Source organism: Thalia democratica, unplaced genomic scaffold, assembly GCF_965202585.1.
Source record: "Thalia democratica unplaced genomic scaffold, ktThaDemo2.hap1.1 HAP1_SCAFFOLD_222, whole genome shotgun sequence".
NCBI classification, from domain to species: domain Eukaryota; kingdom Metazoa; phylum Chordata; class Thaliacea; order Salpida; family Salpidae; genus Thalia; species Thalia democratica.
The window spans coordinates 9,072-22,840 of NW_028139341.1; the positions used below are offsets into that span (position 1 = coordinate 9,072).

Below are 13,769 nucleotides of genomic sequence, written 5' to 3' on the forward strand. Positions count from 1 at the left end.
ACAATTTTTATTGTTACTCATAGTTAAAAACCTAATTCAGTATACAAAAACTTCTATGCAGGAAGCGTTCGATTGTGGCTGTTGTTGTGTTAAATGCTAAGTGGTGATAAGTTAAATAAATAAACTCAACTTTCAATTGCATGTTGTTGGTTTTATGCTTATCTGCTTATGCAAAATTAGTAACGTTATTGTCATTTTATTTCTATTTAGTTTGTGTAATATTCATCTGCATTAAATTATGCTGCTAAAACATATTTAATTTATAATTCTAGTTTCATACCTTTATTCGAGTTTTATATGTGTTTTTTATGTGACTTTTTCTTAAAAAATAAACTATTTTACAAAACAGCCTTTTTATTAGAACATTATGTAAGTTTTAAAACAATAAATTATTTTTTAACATTAGAAACATAAGTCGACTGTAGTTTTTAGTTTTTACCAATATAAATAACAATCAAAGTTTTTCATAAAAATGTTAATTACTAAGAGACTTGCGACATCTCATTTTGAATAACTATTTGTATTTTAAATTTGTTTTTAATATAAATATAAAAACGATCCTTTTTTTAAAAAAATGAAAAATAACATATTTCATTTTTTTAACCTATATAAATAACCATCAATGTTTTCCATAAAAGTTTTAATATACTTTCATTGCAACTCATCAGAAACTTACTGCAGACATTTGAAGCAAAACAATAGTTTTTTAAGTAAAACCAATAAACTTTAGAATACTACTTAAGTAATTAGATTGCTGTAAAAAACCAATGAACAAAAATTAATTAATGTAAAATAGGAATTAACGCAAAAAAAAACCTTTTTAATTACAAAATAAAACAAAGTGTTTAACACAAACAAAGACACTTTTAAGTAAATAAAATAACCAGAAATACTTTTAAACAAATAAACCAAAGACACTTTTAAACAAATAAGGAAACCTTATAGTTAAACTTAAAGTATATAAATGTTAACTGTAAGTCTTGACAACTGTAAGAAACCAAAAGTTTATGGACCGGAGAAACTTTCTGCAGTTCTTATATTACTATGTTTGGGTAACGTTTCATACTAATTTGAAAAGAAAGTGCAAGAACTAACACAGTCGACTTAAAACCAAGTTAAGCATAGAGTAATATTTGTTTTTAAACCAGTTCTCAGATTGAAACCGAAAGACCGAATATCCCACCTTGATAAAAGTTGTATTATTTACACATTTAATTGCTTTTGCAAAAAAAGCTATATTCGACAAACATCAAGGCATCTAAAAACGAGAGTAAATGAACATATACCAAAATCTTTATTAAACTCTGTAAAAGAAAATACTAATAACAAGACGAAAGCTGTTATAAATGCGACGAAAAATACGTCGATAACAGAACACCTAATTAACAACATTAATTGTGCAAAGAGCTATGATTTATAAATATTTAAGGTTATTTACAACTGTACAAATTCCATTGATTCGGTCAGACTAAAAGCATTGTTAACATTTTTAAATACACCAGAACTGTGTAAGCAGAAAGAGTTAGGCTATAAGGTTACCTTATTTACTTTAAAGTGTCTTTGTTTGTGATAAACATTTTGTTTTGTTTTGTAATTTAAAAGGTTTTTTTTTTTGCGTTAATTACTATTTTACATTAATTGATTTTTGTTGATTGGTTTTTTACAGCAATCTAATTACTTAAGTAATTTTCTAAAGTTTATTGGTTTTACTTCAAACGCTGTTGTTTTACTTCAAATGTCTGCAGTAAGTTTCTGATGAGTTGCAGTGAAAATTTATTAAGATTTTTATGAAAAACATTGATTGTTTTTTATTTAGGTAAAGACAATGAATTATGTTATTTTTCAATTTTTTTTACAAAAAGATCGTTTTTATATTTATACTAAAAACAAATTTTAAATACAAATAATTATTCAAAATGAGATGTCTCAAGTCTCTTAGTAATTGGTTTATTTTGTTAAATTAACTTATTTCTCAAAATTGTTTGTTTGAAAGGTTCTTTTACTAAACTTAAGTGTTTACGTACAGTTTTCTCACAAAAAAAAATTTCTTAGAATAAGTCTACCACTAGATTTATACGAAACAAATAAACTCTTTTAAAACGATAATATAAACGTTTTGATTATGTAAAAAATAATAATCTAATAGTTAAATGTACTATGCCTTTTTTACTTAGTTTTATAAAAAAAAATCCTGTTGGAATAGCCATAAATTCGTTATTTAGTTAGTTTTTGAATGTTACTGTTTGTTTTCATTATATTTTTTATTCGAAAACAATGTCATAGCAGGTTAAAAGCAGTTTTAATATATAAAACTTAGGTATCAGAAACGTTTTTGAAAATTAAACAAAATAAATGTTTTCGTTTATGTGGTCACTACATATTGTTCTCAACTAAGTTTACAGTTTAATATTTCAAAGTACTTTAGAAAAATCTAAATTAATATTTAATTTTATGAAATATTCTTTATTTGTTTTCTTAAAATCAAAAACGTTTTAATCTAGTAAACCTTACCGAAGTTCTTCTAGTTAGAACAACTTTGATTATATCATGTTAAGTACCAAAAAAACTGTGAACTAAACTTTGTTTCAATAACTTTGAGTGTGTTAAATATAAAAAAAATAAGCCAAATATATATTATAATGACAATAGCAAAAAATGTAAATGTTAAACAGTATGTAATCAAAAGAAGAAACGATTAATTTTTGATATATCCAACATTTAATAAATTTCAAAAACGATCATTCTATAGTGTTCTTAAGTTAAAAAGTTGTAAAATGTATTTTGTTGTGCAGTGAAGCTTTTATTAAAGTTTATTGTTTTTACTTTACTGTAGCTAATTTACAACTTTGGCTTTTGTGTTAAATTATAATATTTGCGTGATAACTAGGTAAAAGATTTACATTGTTAATTAACCTGCCAAATAATATATATAGATGTATATATAATTGTTTGAGGTTTTTTAGCTTTTATTTGTTAATTTGGAGCGAAGTTATTTTTGTTATATACGCTTCGGAGAAAGTTTATGATTACTTCGAAGTGTTTTTTTATGTGTGATTTGTTTATTTATGTACTGTACTTTTATGTGTATTGTTTTGTATGTATATTCAAAGAACTAGTATTTGAAGCAACAAGCTACATGAAGCATTGTCCTAATTTTTTTAATAAAATATTAAAAAGGCGAGTCAGTGAAAATTGATTCACTTATACAAATCTAATTCTAAAAAGTACATATATATCTAAAGTCTATCAGCATTGATTTAGATTTGGGTTTCCAAAACTAATTTTCATATACGCCTTTTAGTATAACTTAAAAACAATCGCCCACACTTTTAAAATATTACTCCTTAACTAGTTACCTACCACAGTATATTTTTATGTTATTCTAATTAACATCCCCTTAATAGCCAAGGTCGCCTTTAAAAGCCTAAACACCCTTGCTCACTTTGTGAAATGTTTGATTTAGACTAAACAGATTCATTTGCTTGTAACTTAGTTTTAAATAAGACCGATATTTTTGTTCAAATAAGTCAAAAATTGCATCTTTATACACAAACAAAACAACATTTCGTCTTTAAAGTTTATTCGAAAACAAACACGTTAATACACTGCAAATTTTCAACGCTCTAGTAACGTCTGCCGTAGGTGTTTCCCCCGTAAGTTTTACCTCCGTAAGTGTTGCCACCGTAGGTCTTTGGTGAGTAACCTCTGGTGTAGCCTCCCTTTTGCCCGTAGCCTCTGTTGTAACCGGTGTTGCCTCCGTAGGTCTTTTGTCCTCCGACGTATGGGTGGTAGCCGGTTGATTTTTGACCTCCGACGTATGGGTGGTAGCCGGTTGATTTTTGACCTCCGACGTATGGAGTGTAGCCGGTGGTCTTTGGACCTGTCACAGGTGGGTTGTCAAAGTTTTGATAGTTGTTATGCACCGGAGCGTGTAAATGTCTTTTTTGTATTAAATTAACAATTTCACGCTTGAGTAGATAAAGCAACTTTAAATTTAATTTGTTACAAAATAAACAGTTTCTCAATTTCATCACAAAACGGATTTTCAAACTGCTGATGTTCGAAAACGGTTCTTGCAATGAGACTGAGTAACTGTTAATTATGCAATAAATTATATTATTAAACTTATGAACATTCAATTTGTTTTTAATTGATTCCTGTGTTAAATATATTTTAATCAAACATTTAAATAAAGTATTAATTTTTACAAGTATTATAGTGTAATGATAATTATATTATAACGTAAAAAAGACTTGTAATGTGTATAAGTTAACTTGATTTCACGCTTGAGTAAACTTTGTCAATTTTTTTGAATTTCTATTCGTAGCAAACAAGTATTACCAGTAACTTAAAAAATTAAATTGTTAAATATATCAATACTTAATTTATTTTAAACTGATTCCTATATTAACTACTTGTAACCATCTGTTTTAATAAAGCGAAAATTGGTTAATTATATTACCAGTAACGTATGGGTGGTATCCAGTGGTGGTTCTTCCTGATGGTTGGTATCCTCTTTGGTATCCACCGTAAGTCTTACCTCCGTATCCTTTTTGTCTTTTAACTTATTAAAGCAGTTAATGAATAGTTACAGATATAAACCTTTAACTGAAACAAAAATTTAAAGCTGAAATTTAAAATATAGCAGAGATATTTGTTTTGAACATAGTTGGAGTACTAATACCTGCTAATTGTTTAAAACTCATATCATGTAAACAGATACAAGTTTGAAAGGTATTTGAAACAACCATGTAGTGTAAAATCAAAGCTTTGAAGTTTTAAAGATCCATTTTGCTTATTTTTCATCGTTTTGATAATTTTTTTTGGGTTTTTTAGCATGAATTTTTCCGCCGGAAACGATGGAAATGTTTATTTTTAAGCATTGGCAAGTTTAAAATAAATAGAAAAATCTTCCGAAAAAAAGTTATACTTGTTCATTATCATTCAATTTTATAGCATAAAAATTTGCATAAATTTCAATGACTACAGTTGGTATGGTCTTTAGACAAAAATTACTTTCTTATAAAGTATATTGATGTAATTAGTTCTTTAAAAGTTTATAAAACAAATTACTTTGACTAACAATTTCATTAGTATTTTGATACGTGTTAATATAGTTTGTCCTTTATATAGCTAAATTTTAGTGTCCTAATAAATGTCTACTCATATATTTATTGTAACTAAGGGTTCTTTTAAATACTAGTTTGATGTGTTGTTTTATAAATAAGTTCTACACAAATCAACAAGCATTATAAACTGGATTTTAACATGTATTATTTATTTATGAACAATTTATTATTCTATATATAACACTTCACTTACTGTAATTTGATTTAACAGTATCATTCTATTGTATTTTGCACATACTAGTTAGTTTACCTATAAAAGTCTTCTTTCTCATTTATGTTATTATTTAAACATTGTTTTGTTTGTATTGTATGTTTTTAAGTAATTTAGTTCTACTTATAGCTCAAAGTTAAGTAAAGACTGAGTTTTAGTGTTATTAACAGATATGTTCGATTTATAGTGAAATGTTTAATAGTATATACCTTTAAGTAATTCAAATTACTCAACAGTTTAACGTTGTAATTTACTTTATCAGTATCATTCTACTGCATTTCAAAAAGTTATATCAATTCAAGTTACCAAGTCTCATAACAGCAAACAAATTCTTAGTTTAGTATTTATGTGTACTTGAGACTCTTAACTGTTTTTTCATTTAATTAATCCCAATTTACAGTTCCTGCATCATTTGTTTGAATTACACTAGTAGATTACTTACTGAGATTTAAGCGTCGTTAGGCTTGAAAGAAAAAAAACAATGGTTGTGCAAAATGCTTTACCAATATTGGTACATTGCATTCTTAATGGTACAGTACCATATACTTTATCTAAGTAGTATATAAGGAACACTGAATGTAAAAGGTTTATGCCTTTTAGACAGAAACTAAGTTAAAATTTTTCAGTTACATAAGTAAGTATTTACGTCTTAAATTGTATAAATAAAGTTTGGACATCTTTTAAATAAGACACTTACAAAATACCGTTTTTGTCCACAATTTTTCAGGTAATTTTGTGATATTTTTTATTTTTACCTATTTACAATTATTACGTCATGACCCTGTAGTCTCATACAGAAAAAACTTAGTAATTTTTACTTACACTTTAGTTGTACATGGATATCGTCTTTAGGATTATCAATTATTAAATTTGTTTCAAAAAAGACTAATTCTATGTACATAAAAAGTGTTGGATAAGGTGTGTCTTAATTAAACTAACAGATACAAACATATATGAATAATATATGCTCTTAAATAAATTACTGCTGCGTATAAAAGAATTTTAATTTTAAATTACAATCAAGTCTTAATAATACTTAATCATTAATTATCATATTGTTGCGCTGGTTTATGTGATTGTTTCTAGTTTTAGTCCACATAAAGTTCTACAAATTGTATGCATTATCATGGTAACGAAAGGTCTTTTTTTAACTATTTAATTTTGGTGTTTATTTTCGACTCAATATTAAATATTACAATATTTAAATTCAAATTAAAGTTTTATGTTTTATAGTATGTATCCTGTGTTTTGCGTACTACAAATGATACAATTTTGTAGTAGACATTCTGGTATTATTCTATAATTAACACTTCAACTTACTTTTTTGTTGTAATTTAATTTAAATTTCAAGTATAGTTTGTGATACTTGATTATGTGGTAACTCATAGTTCGTTTAACTTGAGGTCTAAATTAAACTTTATATTTATAATGAATAGTATACTTTTATTAAAAAAAACGTGCTTTAAGCAGTTTGAATGAATCTCGTTTGTAATTTAATTTAAATTTCAAGTATAGTTTGTGATACTCGATTATGGGGTAACTCATAGTTCGATTAACTTAAGGTCTAAATGAAACTTTATATTTGTAATGAATAGTATATTTTTATTAAAAAACGTGCTTTAAGCAGTTTGAATGAATTTCGTTTGTAATTTTATTTAAATTTCAAGTATATTTTGTGATACTCGATTATGAGGTAACTCATTGTTCGTTTAACTTGAGGTCTAAATGAAACTTTATATTTGTAATGAATAGTATATTTTTATTAAAAAAACGTGCTTTAAGCAGTTTGAATGAATTTCGTTTGTAATTTAATTTAAATTTCAAGTATATTTTGTGATACTCGATTATGGGGTAACTCATAGTTCGTTTAACTTAAGGTCTAAATGAAACTTTATACATGTAATGAATAGTATATTTTTATTAAAAAACGTGCTTTAAGCAGTTTGAATGAATCTCGTTTGTAATTTAATTTAAATTTCATGTATATTTTGTGATACTCGATTATGGGGTAACTCATAGTTCGTTTAACTTAAGGTCTAAATGAAACTTTATACATGTAATGAATAGTATATTTTTATTAAAAAACGTGCTTTAAGCAGTTTGAATGAATCTCGTTTGTAATTTAATTTAAATTTCATGTATATTTTGTGATACTCGATTATGGGGTAACTCATAGTTCGTTTAACTTAAGGTCTTTATAAAACTTTATATTTGTAATGAATAGTATATTTTTATTAAAAAAACGTGCTTTAAGCAGTTTGAATGAATTTCGTTTGTAATTTAATTTAAATTTCAAGTATATTTTGTGATACTCGATTATGGGGTAACTCATAGTTCGTTTAACTTAAGGTCTAAATGAAACTTTATACATGTAATGAATAGTATATTTTTATTAAAAAACGTGCTTTAAGCAGTTTGAATGAATCTCGTTTGTAATTTAATTTAAATTTCATGTATATTTTGTGATACTCGATTATGGGGTAACTCATAGTTCGTTTAACTTAAGGTCTTTATAAAACTTTATATTTGTAATGAATAGTATATTTTTATTAAAAAACGTGCTTTAAGCAGTTTGAATGAATCTCGTTTGTAATTTAATTTAAATTTCATGTATATTTTGTGATACTCGATTATGGGGTAACTCATAGTTCGTTTAACTTAAGGTCTAAATGAAACTTTATATTTGTGACGAATAGTATATTTTTATTAAAAAACGTGCTTTAAGCAGTTTGAATGAATCTCGTTTGTAATTTAAGTTATATTTGTGATGAATAGTATATTTTTATTAAAAAAACATTACAATATTACAAACGAGATTCATTAAAATTGCATTAACCGCATTTTGTTGATAAAAGTATACTAATCATAATAAACATAAAGTTTAATTTAGACCTCAAGTTTAACGAATTATGATATGCTCCATAATCGAGTACACAAAATATACTTGAAATTTTAATTAAATTACAAACGAGGTTCATTAAAATTGCATTGACCGCATTTTGTTGATAAAAGTATACTAATCATAATAAACATAAATTTAATTTAGACCTCAAGTTTAACGAATTATGATATGCTCCATAATCGAGTACACAAAATATACTTGAAATTTAAATTAAATTACAAACGAGATTCATTAAAATTGCATTAACCGCATTTTGTTGATAAAAGTATACTTATCATAATAAACATAAAGTTTAATTTAGACCTCAAGTTAACGAATTATGATATGCTCCATAATCGAGTACACAAAATATACCTGAAATTTAAATTAAATTTCAAACGAGATTCATTTAAATTGCATTAACCGCATTTTGTTGATAAAAGTATACTAATCATAATAAACATAAAGTTTAATTTAGACCTCAAGTTTAACGAATTATGATATGCTCCATAATCGAGTACACAAAATATACCTGAAATTTAAATTAAATTACAAACGAGATTCATTAAAATTGCATTAACTGCATTTTGTTGATAAAAGTATACTAATCATGATAAACATAAAGTTTAATTTAGACCTCAAGTTTAACGAATTATGATATGATCCATAATCGAGTACACAAAATATACCTGGAATTTAAATTAAATTACAAACGAGATTCATTTAAATTGCATTAACCGCATTTTGTTGATAAAAATATACTAATCATAATAAACATAAAGTTTAATTTAGACTTCAAGTTTAACAATTATGATATGCTCCATAATCAAGTACACAAAATATAATATAAAAATAATAACCGAAATATTATAATGAATATTAAATATTTTATAGAAAAACATATTTATATATATAATAGGTTGATAATAATGAAATAAAATTGGTTTTTTAGACCTAATTATATACATTTGTTTGAATTTATTTTTCAATAAAATGTAGTTTACTTGTTGATTACAATTTATAAGATTGTAAATATAAATCAAAACTAGTATCTGCAAATTTTGTTAATACAATGTATGAAAAAAAATACAATAAGCAAATAACACTTCAATTAGATATGTTTTCTTTATATTTTATTATAAATATTAAGTTTTAAGAGGTTTATAGTCGTCTGTTATCTCATATTTTATTATATTTCCATACGGCTTTTGTTTTTTTACCAATAACATTTTACATGTAAATTTTTGTTTAACAAGTTAATATCAATAGATTTCCGACAAATATATCTGAAAATTTTACTTTAAAGTTATTATAAACAAACCATCATTAAACAGTTAACATATTGAATAACAAAAACTTTTTTGGATGTTATATTTGTTTATAAATAAATTAAAATAAGTAACTTTTATGCATTATTACATGTTATTTGCACAGAACATACGCACAATCTACGATAAGTTTTATTTTGCGATGCAAATGTAAATACTATAAGAAAATTGTACGCTTGTGACACAGTGTTGAAACAATCACAAACGGACAGTTCATTTTCGAACTTAGATTAAAATAATTTTCAGAGCTTGTTTGTTTTGATAGAAAGTCTTGCAGATCGTCTTGGATTTTAAAACTGCACCAAACTGCAGTGATATTTAATTTCGTTTTTTAACTTGTTTAAAAAATTTTTAAGCAAGCAAAATTATAAATTATATTTATAACTTTCTACTTATACTTGTACTTAACAAAACAAATTTTAAAAACTGTATTAAATTGTTTAAACATTTATTATGAATGCGGGTATATTTATGGTCTACTATGAAAATACTTTGGTTAGTTTTTAAAATAAAAGTAAATAATTGGCTTCTTACCGATTTAAATATCTTGTTGTGCTTAAGGCTTAAGCCAGTTATTAACTTAAAATCACTTTGTTAAAATTTTTGAGTTTTATGCGGATGTTTGACGCTTATTCTAAATACGTCACAAGTATTTTAGTTCCATAAGTAAAAAATATATTTTAAAACATAAGTTTAATAAACATTGAAGTTAACCAAAAAAAGAGGCAACCTGAAACCGGTTTCGTCCTTTATAGGATTCATCAGGCAGGCTTAGTCGCGAGAAACCGCTGTTGTAATCATAAGCAAGCGGACTTAAGTGCAAATGTATCTATTTCATTTATTACTTAAAGAGATTAAGATTAATATAAAAATTACTTCTGATTATAATGTTATAAATTTTATATAATTATTTTATATATTGTCTAAATAATTTTTGTTTTATTTAAGTAAAGTAAGTTGAACAACAGTAGTCGCTAAAACTATTCGATTATTATTTATTATGGGATTTAGATTTAGTGTTTGAGGATATAATAAAACTATGTTTGAATCAATTGGAATCAATATTTTGTACTGAGCAATATCATACATTACTGAGACCTTTAAAAATTATTTTTTATTTTATTTAGATAGAAAATGTTAAAAACGCTTCAAAACAAATATAAAAAACTATTAAGTTTATACAGCTAAAAGATTTTATCAATAAATACTATTTTGAACTTGTTCATTAATTCAATTATAAAGTATATGTATTTAGTCTTATAAGGTTTGATTTAGAATTATTTAATTATAATGTATTGAAATAAGTGAATTTAAGTTACAACATTTAGATAAAATACTTTCCTAAAGGATAAAAGTATTTCAATTATACAATATAATTGTCTTATCTTTTTACACAAATTAGATATTGAACGCATAGTACAACTTCTACAGAATTTATAAGCGCACATAATAATACACACGAGGGATAGTTAAATGATGATTTTGCGACAAAATTAACTCAACACGAGGTTTAACAAATTTTAACAAACAACGCAATTGAAGCGGCTGGTGACGTAATCAGAAGACCCACAAGCGCAAGCAAACAACTTAAATATATATTTAAAACAAATTTATTGTTGAAAAATTGACCATTGTTACTAGCACTTATCGGTAATTTTTACACGGCAACGAGCCGTTCACTTAACTTTTATTTAATGTTTTAAATAAAAAAGGTGTTTTACTTTAAAACGATCACAAGTTTTGAAAAATTTAGTATAAATTAAAGAATATTTAAGCGTGCTATTAGGGATGAAAAAAAGCTTCATTAGTAGAAGGCAACTTTACCATCCAAGTTTTCAAACATCGTTTTCATATTAAAATGTACAGCTTAATAATATTGTTTAAATATTTTTTTAATCGAACGAGACTTTCATAAGCAGAAGTAATGTGAACTTTTAAACCAATAAAAGCAAAAATTTTATTAAATCAATCACTAATGACCAATGTTTTTTTATAATTAAAAACTAAAAAACATTACAAATCTTGCTTTAGAAAAAAAATCTCAAAGTTCCTTGTTAAAAAGGCAATCCAGCAAATTAGTTCTGTTAAATGAAAAAAGTTAAATACATTTATGTTGCAAATATGTAGTTTGCTGCCTAAAAACCTAGTTTAGAAACGAAAAACATAAGGTAATCTAGTTAAAAGATTTTGTGCTAAAGTTAAAAAAAATCTGATTCAGAACCAATTTTAAATCTTAAAACTAAATGTAATGTTGATACATAAAAAACTATTTTTTTTTTCTATCATTATGTTTGAGTTAAAAAAAAACTGTAAGATACAAGTGACAGAAAAATTTATTTTATATCAAAGCGATAACTAAAATTAGTTTACATGAACACTAATATATTAAAATATTTGTTTTGGTGAATTTGTTTAAATTAGAACTCAATTAACTCTGCTTACGTAGCAATGAAAAACCACAAACGCTAACAACTATTCAAACGCATATTATCAAATACAATATCATCTTTGATAAAAATCTTCTTTTTCCAATATTTAGACGGCAAAACGCCGCATATTAAAAGTTTCAAACGCTAAGTAAAAAAATAACATGGTCTTTTCGCATTTTGCTCTCAGACTTGCTGTTTTATATTTATAAAATAAACTTTTTTTTACAGATTACTTTCATACATTTTTGGAAACATAAATTCAAAGATTTTAATATTAAAAAAAAAAAGTTTAAATACATAACGCATTTATAGTTTTATTACATGTTTATAAATAAACTTATGTAAAGCTTCATTTTTGTTAACAAAGATGTTTATCATGAAAAGTTCTTGTCGTATTTTGCAAACTGACTGCTGGTTTATGTTTATAAGTTCATTTGAAGATTTTGAATGAAACTTATTAGTTTCACAGACATAAAAAGTATGGCGTATACAGCAAAATAAATTTAGTTTGTCAACCTTAAATAACCAAGTGTATAACTATTTTTTAACATGACATGTAAATTGAAAAAAATTGTAAATAGTTTCAATATAAAAGATATCTAAAATATTTCATCCCTAAGATGATGCAAATAAATTTCAAAAAAATTTTGTGCATACATCAAAAATACATTGCTACTACTTTGTTAGTTATAATTTTATTTTGTTTTAATGGAAAAAAATCCTTATAAATTTTTTGACTTTTAAGTTTATGAAATAAGTTATAAATGATATTATCAAAACAAAATTAAAATCTATATTTGAAAATTCAACAACATAATTTCTAACATAATTCAAATAACATAATTCAATAAACATTTTCTAGATTGGCTTTGAAATTTAAACTAAAAGAACTATTTTTATAAAAAATTAGTTTTAGTTTTAGCAGAATTTTCAGCCATTAAATTTATTTATAAGTTAATATGCTGCATTTAACTGAGTGCGTTTTTAAGTATACAGATAAACATTAGAACTTTAATTACTTTTTATACTCAAGTAAAGTTGTACTGCTTTCATTGCTACCAATATTTATAAATCATTAAAAATATACTTAGTTTATATCACTAGTTTCGAAAGAGTTTGAATAAAAAGTATTTTATCATAATTTAAATTTTATGACACACCTCTACTCCTGAATATAATCTTTTTTTTCAATTATTTAAAATTTATCACTACTTAGACTACTATGAATAAAACTTTTCTATTAATTTAAAATAACTTTTTACTACTTAATTTTAAATATAAATACCACCTTATTTCTATTACAAGTACTATCTTACTTTTTATATAAATATTACTTTACTTAAGCATAGTTTATACTTTTGAAGTATAAAGTTTTACTATTGGGAAATAACTTAAACTAAACTATCTTAGTTTTTTGTTTTAATAGTTTACTGATAAAGATTTTCTTCTCCATGTAGCACATTTTTACTTTTAAAACTAAAAGAAAGTACAAATATAATAAAACCAAAGGGTACTTTTTATAATCTTAAAGAAAAATATCATTTTAAGTATTCTCACTACAACTTAAATGTTTTTAAAATAAAAGCTGGAAAGTAAAAAATACCATTAATTGTCACATACAAACTATATTTCAATGAAATTTTATAAAATTTTATAAAATATACAAAAGTTCCTATTTTCATTTACTTCATTTCTAATAACAGCTTTTAATCAGTTTAATAAATTTCCAAATTCGATTTTAATAGTTTTACTTTTATTATTAAATAAGACCTTTCAAACAAAGATGCTATA

General features: G+C 24.4%; 1 protein-coding gene across 1 annotated transcript; it reads right to left on the reverse strand.

Annotated features, from left to right (window-relative positions):
• Positions 1 to 3,563: 3,563 nt before the first annotated feature.
• LOC145845962 (uncharacterized) lies at positions 3,564 to 4,706 on the reverse strand. Its single transcript, XM_082952929.1, has 3 exons — positions 4,685 to 4,706; positions 4,463 to 4,557; positions 3,564 to 3,880 (listed from the first exon to the last, which is right to left on the reverse strand). Exons 1-3 carry the CDS (start codon positions 4,704 to 4,706, stop codon positions 3,572 to 3,574), a joined length of 426 nt encoding a protein of 141 aa, XP_082809055.1. The 3' UTR covers positions 3,564 to 3,571.
• Positions 4,707 to 13,769: the final 9,063 nt, after the last annotated feature.